The 12,881-nt window shown below is 40.4% G+C and overlaps 1 protein-coding gene across 9 annotated transcripts in view; it reads left to right on the plus strand.

Moving 5' to 3' along the window:
* Nucleotides 1-12,881, plus strand: part of ADAM23 (ADAM metallopeptidase domain 23) — a gene marked incomplete at its 3' end in the record, with an annotated part of 74,423 nt that overhangs the window by 55,874 nt on the left and 5,668 nt on the right. For 2 of the 9 annotated variants that reach the window (XM_082235153.1, XM_082235151.1), the window contains exon 25: nucleotides 5,046-5,136. The exons of 2 other annotated variants lie outside the window; for them this stretch is intronic. In XM_082235153.1, the coding sequence (XP_082091279.1) occupies nucleotides 5,046-5,136 (91 nt within the window). Of the gene's footprint in view, nucleotides 1-582; nucleotides 625-5,045; nucleotides 5,137-9,279; nucleotides 9,375-12,881 lie in introns of those variants that run through there. 5 more of the 9 variants (XM_082235150.1, XM_082235152.1, XM_082235156.1 and 2 more) reach the window with 4 other exon arrangements.

Below are 12,881 nucleotides of genomic sequence, written 5' to 3' on the forward strand. Positions count from 1 at the left end.
CCTCTAGAATTTGGCGGACCGTTTTTTATTTACAATATAGCCCAGAATAGAGAAGATACCGTTTTTCAATGTATGGATATTTTTACTGGGTTGCGTTTGTTCGTTGTTGTGAGTATTTTGAAAATCTGTATTAGTACTTGGAGTTGATTAAAGTATGGTAGATACACCACTGCATGCAGAATTTACAGTGCATGCACTTTATTATAACATTATCAGTTTCTCTTAACAAAAGAGATAAACATTGGATCCTAGTGGTAATTCAGCATATTAAACTTTTAAAAGTTTTGTAAAATATTAAAGCAAAGTTTCCAGGGGAAGAAATTTGGAAATAGTGCTTGGTACCTCATTCAGTTTGGGAAGTTGACACCCCATGCTTACTGTAAATCTCTACACTGATCTTTTTCAAGGGCCTCCTAATAGTGAGCCACAACATAGGAAGAAGGATAAGTTAAATCTATCTCTTTGTCCAGTCTTACCACCTTCCTAAATGGATGGTCCAACAATGTAGAATGTGCAATCCCTAGGGATTCTGTTCTCTAGCGGGAGGGGCAGTTGCCATCTTCCAGTTTTATTCCTCCTTAGGATACCGTTGGCAGACTTTCAGTGAGCCATTCCTGCTATGAGGTGAGTCTTTATTTCCTGATTCCTGTTTCTAAACCCTTTTAGACATAATAATAATAATAAAAATAAAAGAAATGGGTTGGAAAATGCTTTGGGAATGTGGAAGAAAGAAGGGCATTTGTAACTCGGAACACAAAATGAATCAAGATCCTAGATTCAGGTTAATCGAGACCTGATAGAGAGAGAGGAGGAGCCAGTCAGATTGAATGGGACCAATATGAGGAGGTGTGCTGTGTAGCATTAGGAAGAGAATTAAAACCAGGGTCCAAAGAAGAGACATGTGCTGTGTACATGGCAGAGAATTGTGCATACAAGCCAAGACTTTGATTCTCAATTTCACCGTAGCAGTTCTCAATGCTGAAGAGCAGTTTGAAAGGCACCTTTTATCTTTGGCAGTGTGGTGTGCTAATGCATAATTGGGCAGCAAAACTCTGTTTGCATATCCATACTTGCTTGCATACTTTTCTTGAAAAAAATCCCAGTGATGGTCCATTATCTAAGAATCAAAATGCCCTAGATCTGAAAAGATAATCTGCTTTTGATTTATATTCTGCAGCATTCCAGCATATGCCACTAATTTTTATTTTACTTCTTCATAGCCAACCAGTCACTTATTTAAAAGCATTCATGAAACAAAAATATTTTCTGAAAGAAGTAGGTTAGAAATCATGTTTAAGAGTAAGGTGACAGGGATTCTGTTATGAGAACCTTAAACCTGTTTAGCTGTATTTGGGACTTATGAATAGGTGAACATATAAAATTATCTTCTGAAATCAGAGTGCATTCGACATTCAGACAAAAATATATCAAACTCTTTCATTACATAACATTTTTCTCTGCTCTCCCTATCTTTAAAATTGTGAGCATTCAGCAAAACCTTAACAAGATCTTCAAAGAAGTACTGTATCTGTTAAGTGTTTAACCATGTAAATCAGGAAAAAACCAGATTTGTAGGGTTTTTTTAGATTTGTCTTATAGATTGTCTTATCAATTATAATACCATATATTTATGCATTTTGAATTATTACAGATGTTATATAAAGCAGTAAGTTATGTTAAGATAACTGATTAACTTCTGTTCCTGATGCATAATTGCATTTCTGTCAGAACTTATCATCCATCAGTTGCTTTTTCATTTTTCTGTATTTCAGGATCTAAAATCAGTGTCAGTTTCAGATATAGATAAATACACTGAACTCTGAAATATATAATTAGCCAGAATGTCTCTAATGGATTATAATAAAAGTTAAACTATTTTTCCTGAAAAGCTAATTTTCAGTGGGCTATGGTAACAAATTTAACTGTGAAATCAGGATAATTTGCCAACATTTTGTAATCAGATATCCATATTTCCCAAATTCATCTAAGAATAGAGCTTCTATCTAAAACACAATTTAAATTCAAAAAATCTTTACCCTTCTAGTTGTTTCTGTAGTTGTCTGTAACCAAAACTACAAAATTAGGCATTAGTATGGAGGTTCCATGGTTTTTATTCTAAATTGTAGTTCAAACACACCAAGTCAACCTAATTTGAACTTTAAAATATGAGAGACAATGTTTTATTATTTCATGGAATGGCTTCCTATCTCTGTGAAGGAAATAATCAGTACAAGTAATGAGTCACAGAGATAAAAACGAAAGCCTGAATAATGATTGCATTTGTTTGTTTTTTTAAAAGTCATGGTAGGTTTTTTGAAAAACAAAATGTTATGTGTAAACACAATGCATAAATTGAAATATACCTTCTTTCATTTCTAAGCATGATAAAGATAGAAGGAATTTATTAAAAAAAAGAAATAAACTACATTCAATATAATAGTTGGGGCTCTTGAAGAAGAATAAATGTCAAGAAAAATTATAGGGTGGTGTCCAAATAACATCCTTAAGGACTTGTGCGTGGTCAGTGGGAGTTTTGACCTGCACTACATAATAAATGGTTTTTGAGCCTTTGGTCACTACCAAAAGATGATTGCATGCAGCACAGGGAATGCTGCTAGAGTTCAAAGCATCGCTGACCCTAAAAACTAGTAATACAGTTCTTTAATCCTCGCCCTACTTTTTCAAGAGTTGTTGTCCCCAAACAATTACATATTTGGGTGTTACGTAATAGACCAAATAGACCAAGTCATGTCACTAATCTTGGTGTGCTAAAGAAGAATGTTTTCTGGGTAGCTTGGAGGAAAGATAAGAAATTTGATTTCATTTGTGCTGGATTCTGGAGACAGTAGAGGAAGGTAGAAAGCAGAGCTGAGACCTCCCTTCTCTTTAAGAATGAGCTAAATAGGTAATTAAGTGTCTTCAGATAAGTGCAGCATCTATTAATTCCATTGTTTCCACTTGGAAATATATTAAAAGTTAAAAATAAACTAGTGGTCTTTTTATTTGTCTCTAACATTTCCTTGCTGTTCCCTGCAATCATAAGTAGGCCTTATAATGAAATATGACAACATAGAAACATAGCTGTCAACTTACAGATTTGAAAATAAGGGACCAGCAGCCTTGAAAATAAGGGACCAGCAGCCAAAATAAGGGACCTGCAGCCTCACCTGTTCCAGGCACTCCAGTCTTCCTGTCCTCCTGCAGTCTGGTCAAACTCATGCTGGTAGCTTCGAGAACACTGTCCAACCAACTTTGTAACCAGAGGTTCAACTGGATAGAATCTGAATCACATGCACCACAAGGCCTATGCAGCCTCAACTTAAGATGGCTCCCCGGCCTGGCTTTGCACTGCAAAGTTTGCAGCAGCACATGCAACAAAATGGCGTCCAGCATTCAAAAAACTCTTCAGCTTGCATTAAGTAGCCACACACAAGGCATGCAAGCTCCACCCACCAGTCGTTCTTAGACTTCTTATTGGGTGAGCAACACAGCCAAGCAACCCAGTTGGAGCCTCCCTCCTCCCTGGCCGGCAGGGAGAGACGGAGAGGAGCTGCTTCCTTTGAAATTTAAGGGACATAATTTAAGACATTTAAGGGACATCCATCAATAAGAGACAGCAGCGGGACATGGCGCTGGAATAAGGGACTGTCCCTTCAAATAAGGGACACTTGACAGCTATGCATAGAAACCTTTAGAGAAAGTGGTAGCCGTGAAGTTTATATGATGCACAAGTTTGGTACATCTTCCAGCAACATTGCTACTTGGAATGCTGACTTCCCATAAAATTGGTCAAGATGCTTTGCCTTGCATAACGAAACGTAAGGTGCAGTGAAGAATATACCTGGAATCAAAGGACAAATTCGGGCCATAGTAAGAGAGCGCAAGGAATTTTCAGCCGTGTTTCTAAAACACTCACAAATGTAAACAACGCATTTCTTGTGTGCTTGGCTTTATTGATCAGTATGCAGTATACCGGTGATGTTACAAAATAGTTTCGTTATTTGTGAAGGTTTAAAAATCGTGCCCCCTCTTAAAATGGAAATGGGTACTGTATTGTGTAGGCTGAGAAAATATTTATAAATTCTGGGAGGCCCAAGCCATGGAAGGCATTGCCATAGAGCTTTAATGGCCTTTGGCGATACGCATATCTGCCGTTCATTCTTTACAACAGAAGACCCATGCACACACCTCCCATTTACAGTCTATCCCCCTCTTCCCCAGAATCCTGACCGCTTGTTCTCAGAGCAAGTAACCCTACATGCCAGACCGTGTTAAGGAAAGGGATAGCTCCTTAAATATATATATAGAAGATGGATGGTTTTCTTTCTTTTAATGACCAGTGTGTTGCAGTGTATGGAGCTGAATGCCAGCTTGGGTGGTTGGGTGGGGGGAAGCAAGGAGAATACAGTGGTGCCTCGCAAGACGAAAAGAATCCGTTCTGTGATTCTCTTCACCTAGCGGTTTTTTCGTCTTGCGAAGCAAGCCCATTGAAGGATTAGCGGATTAGCGCTATTAGCGGCTTTTAGCGGCTTTTAGCAGCTTATCTGCTGATCGGATCAGCTGATAAGCGGCTTAGCAGCTTAAAAAAGGGGGGGGAGGGAAAAAAACCAGCAGGAACTCGCAAGACATTGTCGTCTTGCGAAGCAAGCCCATAGAAAATTCGTTTTGTGAAGCACCTCCAAAACGGAAAACTCTTTCGTCTAGCGAGTTTTCCGTCTTGCGAGGCATTCGTCTTGCAGGGCACCACTGTACAGAACTCCATTCCCCCGCATGTGGCTGCACCCATGGGGGGACGGATCACACCTATTATTTACAAAGCACTGCTCAGTTACAAAATAGAGGCAGCTTTTAAATAGGTGACGTGCATCACATTCAGGCAAATATAATCTCTGATAATTCTGTAATTCTAAATGGCTGTAAAAATCAAATGAAAGAAAGTATTTTTTTATCATTTTGGGGTGCCATTTAAAATTCTTCTTTTCAGACATCTTCTGTGTACGTGATGACTTGCTTTTTAAAAAGTGTTCCCTTTTCCCTCTATACAGTGAGCATGGCCACTAACAGACTTATAGGTGCAGTGGCAGGGACCATTCTGGCCCTGGGGGTGATTTTTGGAGGCACAGGGTGGGGAATAGAGTAAGCATATTTCTTAGTCTAAGAGTTTCATGTTTGGTGCCTAGTGTGTGAGGTAACTGTACGCATCTGAGCCCTCTGTGTACTATCCCATTAGCTTTGTGTTCTGTGGTGACCGTATTTGTCATGTGATTTGGATGTCTGTGTCATGTGATATGCTCATGCAGTGTTTAACCCTCTCCTGTCTGGGACAATGTGGGGCATAAAACAATGTATGTGAATCTTATATAATGCAGTTCGATGTTTACATGTTTTCTACGCTCTAAATTATATAAAAAGATTTTTTAAAAAAATTAGTCATTGCCAAATGCTTTCTAATAGACAGACTATTTGATAAAATTTGGTTTATTGCCATTGGAATTAAGGGTAACAGTACGTAAACAATCCAAGTTGAATAATAAGAAAGTAGAATTGCTTGGGAACAATAACCAGCTTTTAATAACTGTTGACTCTTCTTTCTTTAGGGTTTTTAGTAGTCCTAGACCAATAGTGTTCCATGTTCCATGTTATGCTCTGATTCAGTAGGGAAGATCTGTACATGAAAACAGGCTTCTGCACATAAAGCCAACAGATAAACAGATATTATTGCTGGATGTGCAGTCTCATCTGTACCACAACGCTCATCTGGCCTAGCTAGAGGTGTCTTTTGATGTTTATCCAAAGTCATCTGTTACACGTGTCTAAAGATGGGTTGGGGCTTTAAAACTATATGGATATTTGCTATATTATAGTGAGATAGATCAGTTTCTGTTATGAACACATTGATTGACATTTATGCCATCCATCCATGGGATTAGAAATAGATACGGGATAAAACCATTTGGTATTCTTTGTGGAAATATATCACAGACCAGGTTTAACCTTTCACTGCAGTTATTTCTTTGTGTTTCTTTTCATTTTTAACAGTGAGCAACTCACCTGTATTTTGCTGACTGTTCCCTTAAACACAATCTCTTTTTTTAATAGGGTCAATAAGTTATTTTGCTCCTATAATTTCTATAATAATTTTAAAATGTATCTGCACACTCTGTGTATCAGCCTCAGCTTATATAATGGCAGGAAGTTTCAAGGACACTGGTTTCGTATATCCACGATTTTCTATCACTTGTCTTACATTAATGACAGTAGAGTTTGTATTATTATTATTATTATTATTATTATTATTATTATTATTATTATTAAAAATTGAGTTAAGGAAGTTCATAGAAGGTAGGTTTCCCATCTGCTCCACGCTTCCCCCAAGAGGAAGGAGGCTGGTTTGAGGAGAAGGGGACAGGAAACTCAACATTGCATGAATTTCCTTAACTGTGAATCCTACACATTGTCTACTCGTAAGCGAGCCCTGTTAATTTGAGCCGGACTCCCAGGTAGGCGCCTATAAGATTTGCAGCCACTGATTTATCAAAGCCCAGTTTGGGGCATTTCCCCCATCCTAGAAGTTCCCTCTGCTCTTAGTTTTGGAGCATATCCCGCCCCCCCCCCCCAGCCTTGCTGAGTAATGCAGGGAAGGGAGGCAACAGGAATCATTCCTCCTGTGTATGTATTTAAATTAACTTAGTTCAATATGCACATAGTCATTTCTGGTAATAATGATTATAACAATCCAAATTTTTCAATTTTTCTTCTTTGATCTGGAAATTAAGCAAAAAGGCAGAGAAAGCAGGTAGAGATAAACAAATTTTGCATGCTAAAGTAACCCAAGCTCACCTCATTTCCACTGGCAGCTCCTAGGAAGGCTGTGGAATTGCCTTTGGAGTGATAACCCAGGCTTAATCCAGACAAGACTGAGGGGCTAGAGGTGGGGAAGCTGGCTGATCTAGGAGGAGTGACGTGACTGGGACTGCACTCCTCCAAAGGACCAGCTTTGGGGGTTGGCTGTGGAATTGCCTGTGGAAGTGTAGGTGAGGTCTAGGAATGCCTTTTAGCAGCATTACATTAGTTTGTGTGGGCAAAAGGTCCTTTGGATAACTCAGTCCCAAACACATTGAAGGCTTTAAAGATTCAAGACAGCATTTTGAGTCGGGTCTGAAAATGCACGGGTGACCAGTGCAGCTGATACAGATGCTCCGCTCATCTTCCTCTCATCAACAACCAAAGAGCAGCATTCAGTACCGGCTGAAGTTCAGACTGTCCTCAAGGCAGTACCATGCACATCACATTTCAGCCTTAACTGGTGACCGCTGCATAGATTACCAAGGCAAGGTCCAATCTCTCCAGAACAGTGTTGCTATGTGATCAGCATTGATTTCCTTATAGGCAAACTCCCATTCTTGGGTGGCAGAAGGCAATCTTCAGTTCTAGAGTCCACCACATGTTTTATGCCTGCAATTTTTGTCTGCTTAATAATTTCTGGAATGTGTGCCCAGAGGTGCCCAGTGTATCTGTTTTATACAGTGTTTGCTTTCTTCTCTGTTTATAGCCACATTTGGCAAAGATTTGTTTTTTGGCAACAAACGAGGTCTGCTTTTGTGTCAATAATCCTTGTACGGTTGCAGAATATCTGAAACAACAAACATAACAAAATACAGATTATAAAAACATAACCTTTGCTCTACTATCTTATTTTATTTATTTATAATGAAGGTTACAAATCCTTCCAAGACGAATTTACAATTAGCATTAAAATAAATTATTTCGAACCACAATAAACAACCTATAAAGTCAGCAGCATCCTTTCCCACAGGGCAGTTGGTGACAGGTGGCCTTTTGGGTGATGGAACAGAAGAATCCAGATGGAGTAAGCTTATTGGCCCATTTGTTTGGTTGGGTCCTTCCCACAGGGCAGTTGGTGGGGTGGGAGAGAGTCCATCTAGAGCAGACTCTGAGGCCTCCAGGAATCCTTCCCATGGGGCAACTGATGGTGGATGGTGGGAAGGTGAGGAAGATATTTCACCTGGAGCGTTCTTTGATTCCCCCCCCCCACCTGCCTTTCTGGAACTCACTCCAATGCAGCAAGAGTGAGTCTGGTGAAGTGATGGGGTTCTATGCAGAGATTGCCTTCGGGCATGGTCTATTTAGCAGGGGGAGGTAACACAGGTAGAATGTCTCACACTATATTTGCACAGATGGACAAGTGGACAGTGTCATTCTTACAGCATTGGTTATGTTTTGTGGGGAAACTGATATCAAGCAGCTCACACCCACCCACTCCCTGTCCCTCAACAGGTAATAAAATCAGATGTTCCTGTGCTAACCATCTGTATCCAGGAGGGGAAGGGATCTAGGGATAAATTTCCTGCTCCTGGGCATTAGGACCAGGACTAAAGTGAACAGTTGCTTGCTCCACAAAATGATTTCGAGCAGGTGACAATATTCGGCCTACATTTTCTTTCAAATACTGGTGCTTCTGTTTAAATGTGAATTTTTAGCAGCAGCATGCAAACAAAAATATTTTTAGATCACACAGCAATATAAACAGAAAGTCTTAAACCCTATGTAGATATGCTTTTTCTGCCTTGTTCCCTGGGTGGTGCTCTTTTGTTTTTAGAACCAGGTGTATTGAAACTAATCTCACAGCATAATGTTCTTTACAAAATTCATGTACTCCGATAAACAGTGACATTCTCTCATCGATGCAGCTGGAGAGTCAAGGGGTCGAAAAAAAGGGCTCTTGGACTCATTAGTTGCCCCTGCTTGCTCCCCTTCTGTGGTTGCTTCTTCTCCGAAAGTAATTCAAACACTGTTAGAGATTGGATATAAGCTTTTTCAAACGGTTGACTGTCTTATCAAAGCAAAAAACAGCAAAAACACCCTATGACTTCTAATATTTGAATGTTGCAGCATGGTTAGGTATATGTAATAGTAATAAGTTTGGATACATTTGAACTGGAGTTGGAAGTTTCAGTAACAGCAGATATTCTGGTAAGGAATTAATTTGGAAATGCAAACAGGGTGGTATCCAACTAAAACATACTTGGAATTGGCCCATTAAAATCAGTGGAATAGGTCCATTGATTTCAGTGGGTTTATTCTGTGTTTTCATGTTTGAGCAAGAGAGAGATTAAATAAATTTGGCCCTTTTGACAATGTTTGTTTAAAGTAATTGAATAGCACACTTATTTAAAATTGCTTGATTACATTTCCCTTGATGTGAATTAATTAAGTGGTTGGTTCTTATGTCTTTCTTCCCATAATCCTTTGTCACAGGTCCTAGCGCCACCAATCTTATAATAGGCTCCATCGCTGGTGCCATCCTGGTAGCAGCTATTGTCCTTGGGGGGACAGGATGGGGTTTTAAGTAAGCAATGCCGCATGTCTTCTCTTCAGTGGCTATGGCATATCTCTCTTCTGCTTACATCACTAAATTTTGAGTTCCTGCTACAAGATCTCTGGTAATATTTTACTATAATAAATCTGTGTTTAGTGAAGGGGCTAAAATATGCGTTACAAAATCTCAAAGTTGTCACCAGGATGCAAAGTTGTCAAAATGGCAAAACCAGTAGATTAAGATTAATGGCCTCAATGAATGTGAGCCAGAATGCTGGTTTAAAATGGGGAAAGTACAGTGGTACCTTGGTTTACGAACTTAATCCGTTCCGGAAGTCCGTTCTTAAACCAAAGCGTTCTTAAACCAAGGCGTGCTTCCCCATAGCAGCGGGGGACTCAATTTACAAATGGAACACACTCAACAGTAAGCGGAACATGTTCTGCTTCCAAGGCAAAGTTCACAAACCAAAACACCTACTTCCGGGTCTGCAGCATTCTTAATCCAAGTTGTTCATAAACCAAGCTGTTCTTAAACCAAGGTACCACTGTACTGTTTATCTGCTTGTGCTGTTATAAACACCTTATAGGAAGTTTCCCATTGTGGTAGGAATTCTAGAGTCTAGATGTACCTGCGCCTGAACATGCTCAGATATCCAGGAACTAGAATATAAAAATATACACCAGACGGACAAATTGTATGAATTTGTACCTTCTCAGGGGATCTCTTCCAGTGGTAAAGCAGTGAGCTGCTTTAATCATGCAAAGTACAGTCTGCTGGCAGCCTGCCCTCTGCGTTCACAGCAGGCATGGAATGATCAACCTAGCTGTCTGAACTGATTTTTAGAGCAAAATTAGAAAATATGGCGAATGCATGGCTGTTGTCCTGTAAGCAACAGTTGGTATCACTGCAGCACTTTGACATGACCTTGTCTTTTGAAAGTTTCTTTGTCCTCAGTGCTTCTGCTTAGCTGCTGCTTGCTAGCACAAGGGAATTTTCAGCACAATGAAGCCATGTCGTGCATGTTACCTTGCTAGAAGTAACACAAAGCATTTGAGGGGAGGGAAGGAGATGGTGCTGACGGGTTCTCAATAGGCGTGCATTCTCCATCATGCTAGTTCTGCTGTTGAAGACTGTTATGTACCGATGCATTTAAAAGATGAAAAACCGCTTTGGGTAAGGGAAAGGTTGAGACCTAACTCCTTCCCTGCCAGTCTCTACTCAAACTATATATTCCCTTCTCCTCCCCACCCCCAACAGCTTTCCCCACTGTAAGGTTTTGAAATTTGCTAAGGCATTGAGATGACAAAAATTTAAGACATACTCGTCAGTGCCTGGTGAGTAAGTTCGTTTATGGGAACTTGTTTGCAATCTCTGTTACTCTTTTGAGAAATCCTTTTTCTCAGAGAGTTTACTTTGGAACCATCCCTTTCATTTATAAGATAACTGCTAACATTAAGATGCTGTGAGATGTGAACCGCCCTATGGATGAAGGGCAGTATAATAAGTAAATAAATAAGTATGTTTCACCAGTTGTAATTAGAAGTGAAGATTACTGTGACGCAATAGTCCAACAGCATGATTAATAATAATAATAATAATAATAATAATAATAATAATAATAATAATTTATTTATATCCCGCCCTCCCCAGCCGAAGCCGGGCTCAGGGCAGCTAACAACAATAAAATAATACAACATTCTAAAATCATTTCATTATAAAATTAATTCAAATCAAATTGATGGCAACCATTGGGCTAGAGTTCTGTGAAGATTGCCAAAGGAGGGAGTCAGGCTGTGCCCTGACCAAAGGCCTGGTGGAAAGATGTCAAGTCCCGCATGGCCCTAGTCTCTTGTGACAGAGCGTTCCACCAGATCAGGGCCACAGGCGAAAAAGCCCTGGCTCTGGTTGAGGCCAGCCTAACCTCTCTGTGGCCTGGGACCTCCAAGATGTTTTTATTTGAAGACCGTAAGGTCCTCTGTGGGACATACCAGGAGAGGCGGTCCTGTAGTTACGAGGGTCCTAGGCTGTATAGGGCTTTCTTAAGGACACCAAGATGGCTTCCTCTACTGTAGTATCAGAAGCATCTTCTCTTATCTCTTTGCACACCCTTCCTACCAGATGGCTCTTGCTGTCAGTATTTGACAGCACAGATCATCTGGGGAGAGAAGGAAACACTTGGATTTATCTAAGTTCTCCCTTGCTGCATTGCAGGGGGTTGGACTGGATGTCCCTAGGGGTCCCTTCCAACTCTTCAATTCTATGATTCCACCTCCTCCTTCCCTCCCCATTCGGTAGATGATCTGCACTATCTTTCCCTATATATAGCATTGTAGTTTGGGGAAGGTTCTGTGAATGCAGCAGCTACATTACAGTGGTGCCTCGCAAGACGAAATTAATCCGTTCCACGAGTCTCTTCATCTTACGGTTTTTCCGTCTTCCGAAACACGGCTATTAGCGGCTTAGCAGCTTTAAGAAAAAGGAAACAAACTCGCAAGAACTCGCAAGACGTTTCGTCTTGCGAAGCAAGCCCATAGGGAAATTCGTCTAGCGGAACAACTCAAAAAATGCAAAACCCTTTCGTCTAGCGAGTTTTTCATCTTGCGAGGCATTCGTCTTGCGGGGCACCACTGTACTGTTGCTAGGATTGCCTAAGAGCCACATTCATTGTTGGCCCAACAGATTCCACACATACTCTTGCCTATGCACACACATGCGCACACACACACACCCTGTTGCTGATCTGCACAAAGCAGGTGTTATCACACTCTCCGCTCATCAAATGATCAGCCTGATATTTGTGGAGTGGATGATTTGCATGTCTTTCAAGGTACTGGCTCTGCCCACCCCAGTGCAGTGTCTACATAAAAATAATTATTTTGCCGCTGCCACCAAAATTGTGGAGTCTTGGTGGCAAAGCAGAAATAAATTGTTCAGAGGTTGGATTAGGTCCCCAAACTTTATGCCATTCTTCATGCCATTCAAAACATTCACTTGAAGGTGTTAGTTTTATTGAGATGAACCCCATTAAATTAATAACACAGCCAAGCAACACAGTTGGAGCCTCCCTCCTCCCTGGCCGGCAGGGAGGGACGGAGAGGAGCTGCTTCCTTTGAAATTTAAGGGACATCATTTAAGGGACATTTAAGGGACATCCATCAATAAGGGACAGCAGCAGGACATGGCGCTGAAATAAGGGACTGTCCCTTCAAATAAGGGACACTTGACAGCTATGCATAGAAACCTTTAGAGAAAGTGGTAGCCGTGAAGTTTATATGATGCACAAGTTTGGTACATCTTCCAGTAACATTGCTACTTGGAATGCTGACTTCCCATAAAATTGGTCAAGATGCTTCGCCTTGCATAACGAAACGTAAGGTGCAGTGAAGAATATACCTGGAATCAAAGGACAAATTCGGCCCATAGTAAGAGAGCGCAAGAAATTTTCACTTGAAGGTGTTAGTTTTATTGAGATGAACCCCATTAAATTAATAAGCCACCCATCATTCATTCTTAACCACCTGTAATTTATTATCGTTCACAA

The sequence above is a fragment of the Podarcis vaucheri genome (assembly GCF_965113315.1).
Source record: "Podarcis vaucheri genome assembly, chromosome: 1".
In the NCBI taxonomy this organism is placed as follows: domain Eukaryota; kingdom Metazoa; phylum Chordata; class Lepidosauria; order Squamata; family Lacertidae; genus Podarcis; species Podarcis vaucheri.